The sequence below is a fragment of the Neurospora tetraspora genome (genome assembly GCF_033439725.1).
Source record: "Neurospora tetraspora strain CBS 560.94 chromosome Unknown B0H65scaffold_6, whole genome shotgun sequence".
Classification (NCBI taxonomy): Eukaryota; Fungi; Ascomycota; class Sordariomycetes; order Sordariales; family Sordariaceae; genus Neurospora; species Neurospora tetraspora.
In genome coordinates, this window is record NW_026944388.1 from 1687647 (window position 1) to 1699809 (window position 12163).

The 12163-nt window shown below is 44.9% G+C and overlaps 2 protein-coding genes and 1 non-coding gene across 3 annotated transcripts; all 3 read right to left on the reverse strand.

Moving 5' to 3' along the window:
* Positions 1–311: 311 nt before the first annotated feature.
* Positions 312–408, reverse strand: B0H65DRAFT_t369. The gene has a single exon. It is a non-coding gene; the product is annotated as a tRNA-Ile (tRNA).
* Positions 409–744: 336 nt separating this feature from the next.
* B0H65DRAFT_559649 (uncharacterized protein) lies at positions 745–3970 on the reverse strand. The gene is given in 7 exon segments (XM_062830130.1): positions 745–1387; positions 1439–1645; positions 1667–1848; positions 1927–2028; positions 2062–2504; positions 2523–2653; positions 2681–3970. 7 exon segments carry the CDS (start codon positions 3730–3732, stop codon positions 1132–1134), a joined length of 2373 nt encoding a protein of 790 aa, XP_062679389.1. The 5' UTR covers positions 3733–3970; the 3' UTR covers positions 745–1131.
* Positions 3971–4212: 242 nt separating this feature from the next.
* On the reverse strand, positions 4213–7267 carry B0H65DRAFT_528943 (uncharacterized protein; the record flags this gene model as incomplete). The annotated part of the gene is made up of 2 exons (XM_062828906.1): positions 4213–6837; positions 6889–7267. 2 exons carry the CDS (start codon positions 7265–7267, stop codon positions 4559–4561), a joined length of 2658 nt encoding a protein of 885 aa, XP_062679390.1. The 3' UTR covers positions 4213–4558.
* Positions 7268–12163: the final 4896 nt, after the last annotated feature.

Sequence of the window (12163 nt, forward strand, 5' to 3'; positions counted from 1 at the left end):
GGTCGTCATGTTCCCATTCAAGATGAAGAATCGTGTTGCGTTCTTTCCAAACGTCCCCGTCCTTCCAATATTTTGCTTTCTCAGCAAAGTCTGTAATGTAGATTGAACCTTCCCGGTTGCACTAAACAATGATGACACAAGAACTGAGTTTGGACGTAACTAACGGATGGCTTTTCTGATCTCCGAAGGATTTTGAATCATGACAACGAGGCAAACAAAAGGGAAAAAAAAAGAGAAAGCAATGGATGGATGGATGAACAAGAATCAACTTGTGTAAAGCGTTAGGATAAAGACAAAAAAGACAAAAAGAATGCCCAATAACAGGATTGAACTGTTGACCTTCGCATGACTTGACATCTCGGAGAGAGGATATTAGTACGACGCTCTAACCAGCTGAGCTAATCGGGCTGCTGATTGTTGAACGGGGTGTGGATACAGAGGGCTTATCTGTGACCACTTGCACAGAACTCGGAACATGACCATACCATATGGTGCCATGCAGATGATTCCCTTGCTTGTGAGAAAAGCGTGGTTGATTGTTCAAGTTTGAAAGAAGAGGAGAAACTGCGTGGATCCAATTGGGCACTGAAATACGGAGGCATTATGGGGCACGAGTTCGTTCCGTCATAACTGAACGCTCAGCATAGATCGATAGAACGAGGCATACATGGATGAAGAACATCCTGAACTGTGAAGATGCTGGTAGGCCTCATCTTTCGTACATTTCATCCAAGATGGGGGAGCGTCATTGCAAGAGATTATACTGACGGCTCTGCTGGAAAGGATACTTCACAAATGAGGGAGAATCAAACGGCCAAACACCAAATCACACAATGTCACGAGGTCATAGGCATGCGAGAGACAAGATGCAATGTAGAAGGAGACGAAAACCGATACACTATCCATTAGTCTGATATAAGGTTGGACAGGACTCAATGGAGAGGAACGCTCAACACCTCTGATGAACTACGAACGAAATCACGGAACCGGAAAGCTTTCTATCTCCATGCCTTCAGGTTCCCAACCCAAACGAAAGATATGCAAACAGCCATAACCCATCCATCGTGTCTCTTCACCATAATCATCCCATACTCCTTTCATTTTACTCATAAAACATCAAATCCTCACCCATCAAAGAGCCCTCCAGATAGCTCCCGCCCGCTTCCCAATGATCTCCTCTCCCTCCTTCTCATCGTCGACCCTGTTCATTCTACGCACCCACTCATTCTCCTCCGCCACGGCCTCCCTCTCAATCTGCTCCATAACCTCCAACTCAGCAAGCATATTATCCACCAAACTTCCGAATCCGCTCAGAATCCTGTCTAGAGCCGACTCATCTTCTTCCTTTTCCTCTCTCTCGTTCATCCCCCCCTCAATGTCTTCCACCCTTTTGATTGGTCTCGATGACCGAAAAGACCCATAACCCGGCTTCAATGACACTCCGCCCAACTCCCCCAACATCCTCCGCCACTCCTCCAACCGCCTCCCGAGCGCAACGCACTCATTCTTCCAGTCGACATCCAACCCTCCGACCATTTCCACCTCGCCATTCGCATCCAGCTTCAGCCCTCCACTCTCCTCATCATCTGCTGCGCTTCTGCGTTCCTCCAATATCCTGGCCGCCCGTTCAGCCCACACCTCAAACCTGCGCACGACGCGCGTGTACTTCCCCATGGTTATCCCAGACGAAGACGAAGACGAAGAAGAAGATGGTTCGCTCATAGCCCACACCCCCGAAACTACTTCATCCAGCGCCTGAATCTTTTCCTCTTCCAACTTGCCTCCCCCTACTACTACTCCTTCTTCTCTTCCATGCCCCAGTCCTAGCCCATCCCCAGCCCATCTCAACTGCAACAACCCCTCCACAACCCCCTCCTCCCCCTCCCTCCCCTCCATCTCCCCCACCGTCCTCTCCTCTGCCCTCACCCTCTCCCACCGCTCCCTCAACTTTTCCTTAGCATCCCCCTCCCACTCCCCCCTCACCCACTCCGCATCCCGATGGAGCAAATGCAACTGCAACAGCTCCGTCTGTAACCTAGAAATCTCGGCGGAGAGCGCGACATTTTGCGGCTGCTTGGAGGGCGTGGGAGGGGCGAGGAAGGTAGATGTCAAGGGTTTGGGTAAGAGAGGGATCTTGGCGGGGGTGTAGTGTTGTTGGTAGGTGTCGAAGTCGTGGCGGGGCTGGGGGTGCTGCTGGGTGGCATGGGGAGCGGGGAGGTGGGTTTTGGGTTTGGGGACCGATGGCTTGGCTGTTGTAAGGGATGAGGAGGCTGTGGTGTTTGGTTGGCGTGAGGGGGGAGGTTTGGTGGCTGTAGCTGTGGTGGTTGCTGTAGCAGGGGGCCGTGTTGAGGATAATATTTTTGGTGCTAGTTTTACAATATTGGCTATTGCTGCTTCGGGGGCTTGTACGGAGAGTGGTCTCCTGGAAGCGGCGAGACGTCGAGTCTGGGTTGGTGCTGTACTCGTTGCCGTTCCGGGATTCGCCGCTGTCCTGGCCTTCGTTCCTGTGGTGGCCGCAGTACCGGTGGTTGAAACCGAAGATGCCGAGTTTTGTCGTTTGTGAGCTGGTGATGACCTTAGTACGGTTCCAGTCGATGTTTTGGGCGTCCCTCCTGCCGTTGCTGGCTTTGGCGTAGCGGTGGCAGGAGACCGTCTGAGGACGTTGGTCGATATAAGTGACTGAGGCCTACTCTTACCAGGAGTGCTTGGTGGTAGAACTCCTTTGGAAGCGCTTTTGGGTGGTTCACTTCCACTCCCTCCAGCAACCCCGACCTCTGTACTCGTGGTACCTTTCGAGGACTCTATGGCTGAAGTTCCCGATGCTGCTGGGTTTCGTGGTGCTGGCTTTGGCGTTTTCGGCTTTGGTGAGCTTATTGTTGCTGACTGGGTGCGCGCATGCCCTCTTCCCGCGAGACCAATTCCCGTACCTATTCTGGTACCAGAACCTGATGTAGCAGTTGCCCTTGGGCTAGTGATGGTGGCCATTGAGCCTGAACTTGACGAAGTAGTTGGACGAGTCATTCCGAAGGGTCCTGACACTGATCGTGTTGTTGTGGTTGGCGGTGACAGAGGAGTGGCTTTAGATACCGTGGGAACGCGAGCACGGAGAGGTTGTCTCAGACTGGATATTGTCGATGTTGTCGACTTTGTGGCAGTTGTTGATGTTGTTGGTGATGTTGCCATGGCTGCTCCCGATCCAACCCTGCTGCCAGAACCACTGGATATCCCACTTCCAACTTCAGCGCCAGTCCCTACATCCGCATCCGCAAGCTTCCCTCCCTCTCGCTTTAGCCTAGTACTAGCCAGTCGATTAAGCCCTCCAGAGGCTGGTGGTTTTATATTGCTGTTGTTGGTGCCGCTTCTGACACTAGCCATCCTTTTGATTCCGCTCCCGCTGACAGCTGTACCAATGCTGCTGGTCCCAGCAGTCCGAGAAGCCGACCCTGGCGCAGGCAACGCTCCTTTTGTTGATGGCATCTGGATCATCGAGACAGGCCGTTGTTTCGGTCCACCTACTCCTGCTCCCCTGGTGGCACTGCTGCCAGCAGACGTACCAACCGCGCCGGTAGTGGTGGTATCCTTCATCAGTCTCGCGGTACTCGTGGGTTTCCGTAGTGATCGAGTGCGATCCAGTGCACTTGGCTGTAAGGAAGGCGTCGAAGAAGACATGGTGCCAGCGACTCTCCTCTTGGGAGGCGGGGATTGGATGGTGTTGTTAAGAGTGTCCGTCATTCATTCGTGAAGCTTGTGCCTATTGGGCGCTGGTCTTCTGAGGTGTTGGGTTGCAAAGACCAAGCTTGGAATTTCAGGCAATATCTCGGATGGCGTTATGACCCAATTGTTCGATAGACCCGACGTATGCAAAAGTTGATCAGGTTGGCGATATTGGACCAGACATTTGTTACCATGGGAACGCATACAGTATTTTACGTGTTCCCGCATTTTCAGGTACGTCTGGGGTTACAACGTGGTTGCCACAGGCCTTCAGCGTGCCTTCGCACTGAAACCCGCTAACAGTTAGGGCTGTCACTACGGGCCGTTACTGGAGGTGGGCTCCCGATGTGCAGGGCATAGAGGTAGGGACGTCACCACGCCAGGGGCACTTGCCGATCGCCAGGAGATCTAGCCCATCTGATATCAACATGTCACCACCGGCTCATCGTTCACATCCAGAATCAGAAGGCGAGTTCTTTAGGAAATCATGGATGAATTGCTCGTTACAGTGGCCTTATCATTCTTCAACGGAGTGCTTTTCCATGATCCATATACCACTACAGCCCAGCCCGATCCAAAAAGGGTATCACCATCATCTCTCCCATCCAGTGAGATATACAAAGAATTCCTCATTATCTTGTCTCGTAAATCGCATCAAACATATGTACCACCAAATACCAACACTCTCTACAACGTATTACTGTCCGGCCATGCAACAAATAGCATCAAGCAAGTTCAACCCCAACGCCGTCGACCTATGACACCTGTTTTATCTTTCCAGTATGCAGCTCTTTATGCTTCTTCCCAGACTTGATTCCCAATCCCAACCATTCCACCTCGAGCTTTAGTGTGCCTCAACGGGAGAAAGCACTCCGTTCTCTGCCGGTGGCCCATAGCTAAAACCGTTGTGGTCCGCGTACTGGGCTCCTGGGGTCACTTGGCCGTTCTCATCCTCCTCGTTAAACTGTCTGCTCTCTTCCACATGGCGCAAAAGCTGCTTCAAGTTCCCTCCAAACACCTTCAAACTTTTGGCGCAGGGAAGGCAGATGTTGAGGGAGCAGGCACTGCAAATGAAGCAATCCACATGTTGTCTCTCACCACAAGTGCGGCAAGCAATCCGATTGTATCTCTGTCGGCTCGGCGTCATGAACTTATGGCTTGTCAGGCACCGGTAGTGTTTGTCCGTAAGAGGGGGCGCATCCAGTACTCCGTCGGCTGGCAATGGTGCGTACCAGTTCTTCTTTTTTAGGAAGAGGGCCACGCCGGGGTTGTCAGTTCTCTCGGGCCAGGACTGCTCCTCGGGCTCCTCCTCGTCCGAGATCACGGCGATCTCGTTGTCCACGTATCTGCGCCTCGGCGGCTTGAGGGTCTCAACAGATACAGCGGACCCAGATTCGGAGACGGAGCCGTGATCTACGGTGCCATTGGAGTATTGGTGATATTCGTCCTGGACCTGAATTTGAGGAGTGGGATTATTCGCGGGTCGGTACCCGTTGCCGGTTTTGGATGTGGTTCGAGTGGGGAACGGGGCCGCGTTGGGGGCCGGGGGTCGTTCTACAGGGCGCCCCCGGTTGGCCACAGGAGAAGCGGGGAGTCCAACAGGCGAGCGCACGGAGAGCCCAGCATTGTTTTCGCTTGGAGCCAAATTCGAATCGTTCACCGACCGCACCTGGGTGTCGTACCCTCCGATTGCTTTTCGCTGAATCGCAGGTCTGTTTCCCCCTTGTGTATTTGTCGATGGCACTTGTCGTACCGATGGTGCGTCCGGCTCCCAAGTTGGCTGCTTGACTTCTTCGTACTGTCCGTAATCGGGTGCGGGATGGCGGGCGACGGAAGGAGCGGTAGTGGCGGCAGGCAGCCCATTGCTGGTTTCGGATGTCGGTTGCGACACTGCCTTTTCCGCGGGCGTACCCGCTCTCTGTGTGTCGTCGCGGCTCTTCTTTCTTAAGTGGGATTTGGCTTGGCCCATCGTATCCTGAACCTGGGGAATGACTTGTTGACGAGAGGCTGAAGGACGGATGTTTCTCCCAGTAAGAGCATTGGCAGTGGTGGTCCTATGCACTGGGGCACGGTAATTGTTATTGGCTGCAGGTGGGGATGCGTCGACGTGCCCTGGCGACAAAGGCGGTGTTACTGTTGGCTGGGCGTCGGCGGTGCGCGAAGCAGCATGAGATTGAATCTGGGCTGATTCGGCGGTGGATCCGTTGCTGGAATCAAGTACAAGGTCCGCAACCACCAGGTTCTTTTCACTTTTCACCGATCTCCGTCTCCAAAGCTCTCCTTGCTGGGGAGAAGTGTTTGAGCCGTTGATCGAGATCGGCGCGATTTGCGCCCCTGTCGAAGCTTGTTCAGATTGCGTTTGTAGTCGGACTATTTTTGGCGGGGTCTCTGGCCTTTGGCGGTTGAGGTGCGAGTCTTTCTCTTTCACTGGAGGCGCGGGCGGTGCCGGCGGCAATTCTCGCTCTGATTGTGCGAACTTTCGAGATTTGTCTTCTTCCCTCTTTTGTTCATGATGGTTTGACGATGAGACTTGTCCGACTAGTCTCGAAGACGCTGCGCTTGGGTTGGGCTCTTTGGAATCGGGAAAGCTATGGGTAGAGTTTGTCGAAGATCTCGGGCTTGATCCTGAACTGCCATCCGAATGTGCCCACAAGATGCTGGACAAGGAGCCGGCTGGTGACACGGGAACCGAAGTGTTGGGCGACACGGAGGGCTTGAGTTTTGCCGGTGCCGAGGCCGAAGCCGGAGCCGGAGCCGGAGCCGGGACTGGGCCTGAGCGGGGTGGTGAGGCTGGCCGGGAAGCTGCGATGGGCTTCAGGGTGGGCGAGTCTAGGGAAGCCGCAACCGATGTGGGAGAAGTCACAAGCGAAGGCGAAGTAGGGGAACTTATGTCAGCACGAAGAGGCCGTCTGGGTATCGACATAGGCGGTAGGGGCGGTAGCGGAGCATTCCAAGGTTTGGCGTTGGAAGCGGCCGTTGGGGTAGTGGGCGTGGAGGCCGCGTTGACAGTCGTGATCATAGTGGCTGCCTTCTGCCTATCAGCTCCGGGATGCTGCGACCCGGTCCTTTCCCAGCTGGGTGCTTCCACAGCAGATCTGGGCACTGGCAGCGGCTTTGGCTTTACTTGCTGTGGCGGCGGAGGAGGCGGCGCAGTGGGAGGACCGGTTGTTGGACCAGAGATACCAGTACGAGTCTGGATTGGTGCAACAGACAGCTTCTTGTCCAATGGGCTCAAAGCTGACGTCGCTGACGTCGGCGTTGCTGCTATTGGCGTCGTTTTTGTTCTTGGCGGCGCGGATTTGGGCGGTGCTGGAATTCTTGTTGTTGCTTCTGGCGATAGCAAAGATTGGCCGGGAGCCTTCGATTGGGCCTCGTCAAAGCGAAGCAACTCGGAGATGTCGAGCGGGAGCCTGGGAAGATCGGGGAGGTCCAAGTCCAATCTCTGTGGTCCGGTACTTGACGGGGGGGTTGGGTGCGCTTTTGAGAAAAGCGATCTGCCCTTCTCTCCCCCGGCCGACCGCTTCCTCCTCAAGAAATTTGCAGCTGCTTCCATGATGGAGAGTGACTGTCCGACTCGATGCTCCTTCAAGGGACCGTCTCCCGGTTGCTAGGCGTGTCTCAGTATTTCCCCTTTCCCCGGAAAGCACAGGATACGAGTTCCAGATTCCCTGTCAATAAGAGGATATTGTGTGACTCGGCTCAAGGCTGGCGGGCAGGATGGCGGGCAGGATGGTCTGAGGGCGACAGTTTGGTCCAACTCCAAAAGTCCGGTTGAGTGTGTGCAATGCTACGGTTCCCTAGGACAAGAAACAAGGCGCGCATGTACATACGCATGTGGTGTTGCACATGAAGTGGGAGGGTCCGTATGATCTTCGTTAAGACGACTCTTGGGAAGAGGAGGTGATACGACTGCGCCGGAATCCCACTTGCGGTAGTGAGACCTTACTTGATGCAAGAGATATAGATGGTCATGCAAAGTGTGCGTAAGGTAGGTAGGTCAGGTCAGGTATATGCGAAAACGGCGACTCGATAAAATTCGAACAACGGACGATGAAGTCGCATTTAGACAGGGTTACATACCTCGCCCCCCCGGGTTCCCATGAGCCTAATTCCCTGCAAGACTCCAGGCGGCCCATGGAAATTAGTTGGATCGTCCTAAGGAACCCTTTCCCCCCTGTAGTCACATTGTCCCATGTTCTTCTGAAACAGCCGCTTACGATGAGCCAAAGGGCCAACTCTGTGATGTTAATTTGGCACGGAACAGTTGTTGCCTGTTGTTGTTGTTGTTGTATAAGTCTTACTTTCAGTCACAGATGTCTGTTGATCTTCACATCCTCACCAAGCAATAAAAAGCCTTCAAACTATAGGGCATCTATAAGGGCCTGATCGGCATCCTGCACACCCGGGGACTACAGAGAATTTACAGTACAATCTAGTACCCTACAACCCAATAAGCTAACAATTATACTACTTTTAGGGTAGTAACCGTACTAGAACCGTACTAAGGTAACCGCATTAGTACTTAACTAGCCGTATTTATCGTTATTAACTGTCTTCGGTATAATTCATACTTATAAATGCCTAAAAATCTACACTGCTTTCAAAAAGAAGGGTTAACCTTATTAAAATTATCAATATTATTCGTAATATTATAATAAAAGTAAATAATACCAATAATCGACTAAATAACCAAATATTATTAAAATAAACTCCTAAGACCTCTAATAGCATCTCGAGGGTATCGATTTGTCCTAACTTTATACCTAACCCCCTACTCTAAGTTTAATAAATAAAAATACACTATTAGAGCCTATCTAAAATATCTTTAACGACCCGGTGCCTGCTAATTGTAATAATAATATACCGCTACCCTTCCCCTCTATAATTATTATACTAAACTAACCAATTTAAAAACCGGTACCTAATCCTCCCACTAACTAAATTACTGCTATATAAAATATTCCTCCGTTAGCTTAATTAATAATTAAAGGGAAGCGGAAGGCACTAACTAAGCTAACGAACAAAAAGGCCCCCAAGAAACTTAAAGCACCGGTAAAAAAAAGGCGGAGCCTATATTCGATAGTACTAAATCTATAAAATTCAATACTAAGAAGACTACCCTCTTCATAACGTAGGTACTATTTTATACTAGAGAAGGCTAATTCAATAGTAAATACTAAAAAGATTATTCTAAAGTATAGAATTACTTTATTTCTATATATAAAGAAATATAGCCGGGGTAGCAATAAAATTTAATTCGTATTAAAATAAATATAATATTAAATAGCAGCGGTATATTATATAGTAATCCCTCTTTACCAAATATTCTAATACTAGTATCGATAACGATATAAAGTTACTTATTATCTCAAACGAATATTAAGAGAATTTTATTAAGTACTATAGTATTAAAACGTACAATATTAATTAAACTCGCCGCCAACCCTTTGGTAACATTAAAATATATAAGGGAGTGTTCTTTAAATCGAAGGGTACCGGTCTAAATATTACTAAACTGGGTAAAATATAGTACAAAGAAAAATTTAAAGCCGGAATTAATAACGAACTCGAAAATAAATTAAACAGGGATTTACTTAAAGAGGACAATATCGAAATAGTCGAGGTAGGGGAAAAAGCAGGGCAAATTAATAATAACGAAGGTAACGAAAATAAAGAAGCTAATAAGGAAAATAATAGCGGTAACGAATCTAAACCTTCTATAACCTCGAAATAAATCGCAATATTACAGGCAATAACGAGGGAGACCGCAATTTAACTAACAATTTAATTAACAAATCAAATTAGCAATACCTTAATAATAATATAAAAATATCGTCTTAATATTAATCCGAATAAAATTCTTACTAACTAAACGGTCGCGCTCGTAAATATAAAGGGGGGTAAAAGAGGTAAGAAGAAGTTTAATATAATAATATTAAATAATTCAATAAAAAAGGCAGCGACTACTCTCTAAATTCCTAAACTTCCTAATACGGCGGATATTAATATCGTAATAAATAATTTATAAGCGCAATTTACTAACGAAATAACAAAAATAACAATAATAGTGTATATCAATCAATCATCTAATAAATAATCCGCTAATTACAATAATATAAATAAGGTTAAATAAAGGTATAAAAGCTACGTATATAAATAACTAAAAATAAAGGATTTAAAAAAAAGGGATTATAAATTAAAAATCTAATAAGTTTACTACAAATTATACGAATAAATACAATGATTTCAATTTTATATAAAATTTCTATATATATTACTCGATTTTATATACCTCTATACACATTATTTAATTTTATATAATTCTAATTATAATATTCAATTTACTCTAATTATTCAATTTTACATAACTCCAATTATAATATTCGATTTTATATACTAAAATCCCATTTCACCTCCCTTCCTCTCCCCTCCTCTCCTCCTCTCTCTACTATCGTCAATAAATATTTTACTATTATTTATTTATTAACCATACCGCATTATAATGAATATTATTAAAATAAATACCCTTTATTACCTCCTTCGTTCGCCGGCGTACTATTCTTATTATCTTCTCTTCAATTTATATTAATATTCTCGCCTCTTTTTTCAAATACGCTACAATAAAATTATAAAGCCCGGTTACTATATATACAATTTAAACCTACTTCTTTATAAATTATTCAATAAGCGCGATCCATACAATCTTCCACCTTCTTTTTACAAAACCGAAAACTTATTCGACAACAATATAAATAAAAAAATAACGTAAATTATATAGTTCTTTCGCTATCTCTAGGGGTTTATCTATATTTCTCCAATTTTATAAATAGTATTTAATATTTAAGTAAAGAATTACAATCCCTAATCTAATACCAAACCCCGCATTAATTACGTAATATTATAACTATAATATTCAAAAAAACCTCCAGAAAATATAAATATACAACAAAGCATTATTTAATAACCCCTCCGCGCCCGCTAATATATATATAAAAGTATAATCGAACTTTACTATAGTAAATATATTCTATATTAAATTGCCCTTTCGGTTACAATACCGCTTCTAATACCGCATCGGTATATAAGCAGCTACGTAAGTCCCATCGATAATACTGATACAACTATTAAAAGTATTAAAGGTCGGGTCCAATTCGATTTCAAAATCTAAATAATTATTATCTAGTAATCGTATATATTTTTAATAAAGTACAATTAATTTAGGTAAGAGGTTTTTAATGATAGCGCTTATAATACTCTAACTAATCTAGAATTTATATACTATAACTTGCTAGGACTCGGTATATACTAGGATATATAATATTACTATTACTTTCTAATATACAGTCTAGTATTTGTTACGCGAAGCGATGCTTTATAAGTGATACTAATATAGAATGATAAAGTAAGTAATTGGTTATTGGATAGAGTAATAGTGTGTAACGGTTGACGATAATCTTATTAAAGGAAGTTAAAGACAAGTATTATCGAGAGCTTTAACCTAGGACTTCGTATACAACTTTATAGAGTATAAGTAAAATAGATATTAGGTTAATATAATATAAATTAATAATCTAATTAATTTTAACGGAAGTTAATAGGGAGAGTACTCTTATATAATATATCCTACTCGACAAAATAATCCTACGCTTAATAGAGCATATGCCAAAATAGAGTAGGGTATTTAAATACCTACTTAGAATATCTTATAATATCTCCCCCTTGACGAAAGGAGAAGAGTGCTTATTATCTACTAAGACTATTATTAAACATAAAATAAAAAATAAGAACTATTACTTTACTTACTATTAATTAACCATCCTTTTTATATCCTATATAACCTTTGACTACCAATAATTATTTCCAATAATTAAAATATTTTAATACGAAAATTGAAAAATAGTAAATAATTAGCGTAAATAGTAAGGACGGAGGAAATCCCTAGTAGTAACTACAACGAAACGAACGAGTATTAACATTATTATTATATTCGAAATTATTTTTATTAAATTTAAAAAGATTTTAATATGTACGCTTACGACTAAGCGGGGAATTATCTTACCTTTAATCCTCTATAATATTATTAAAATACGGAAAGTAAATAGTCGGTATAGTATCGAAGCGACTAGTAGAATAGGTAATTATAGTACCGAATTTATCCAATATATTAATAAAGTTAAGCGTACTACGAAGTGATATATTATTAGAACGAACGATACAAAAAGGAGTAATATTAAGTATAATATTAATATAGCGTATATATATAGTAAATACTAATAAAAAATATAGCGGATACAAAATTTTTAAAATTTAATAAATTTTCAGCGTATATCCAATAATTCTACTTTTAATTACTCTATTACTTTTCTTTAATAGAGGTTAGAGTTTTTTAAAAGACGCTTATATTTTTTAAGGGCGGTAGCGACAACGTTAAGAATAGTATCTAAATTAC

Bases quoted from the DNA above. Each gene is read 5' to 3' on its own strand.
- B0H65DRAFT_559649 (XM_062830130.1), bottom strand. From the start codon at position 3,732: ATGACGGACACTCTTAACAACACCATCCAATCCCCGCCTCCCAAGAGG. The intron at 1,849-1,926 runs GTGAGGGCAGAG...GGGTTGTTGCAG, and splicing joins TGAGGGAGCGGTGGGAGAGG to TTGAGATGGGCTGGGGATGG. The intron at 1,388-1,438 runs GTCATTGAAGCC...ACCAATCAAAAG, and splicing joins TTGGGGGAGTTGGGCGGAGT to GGTGGAAGACATTGAGGGGG.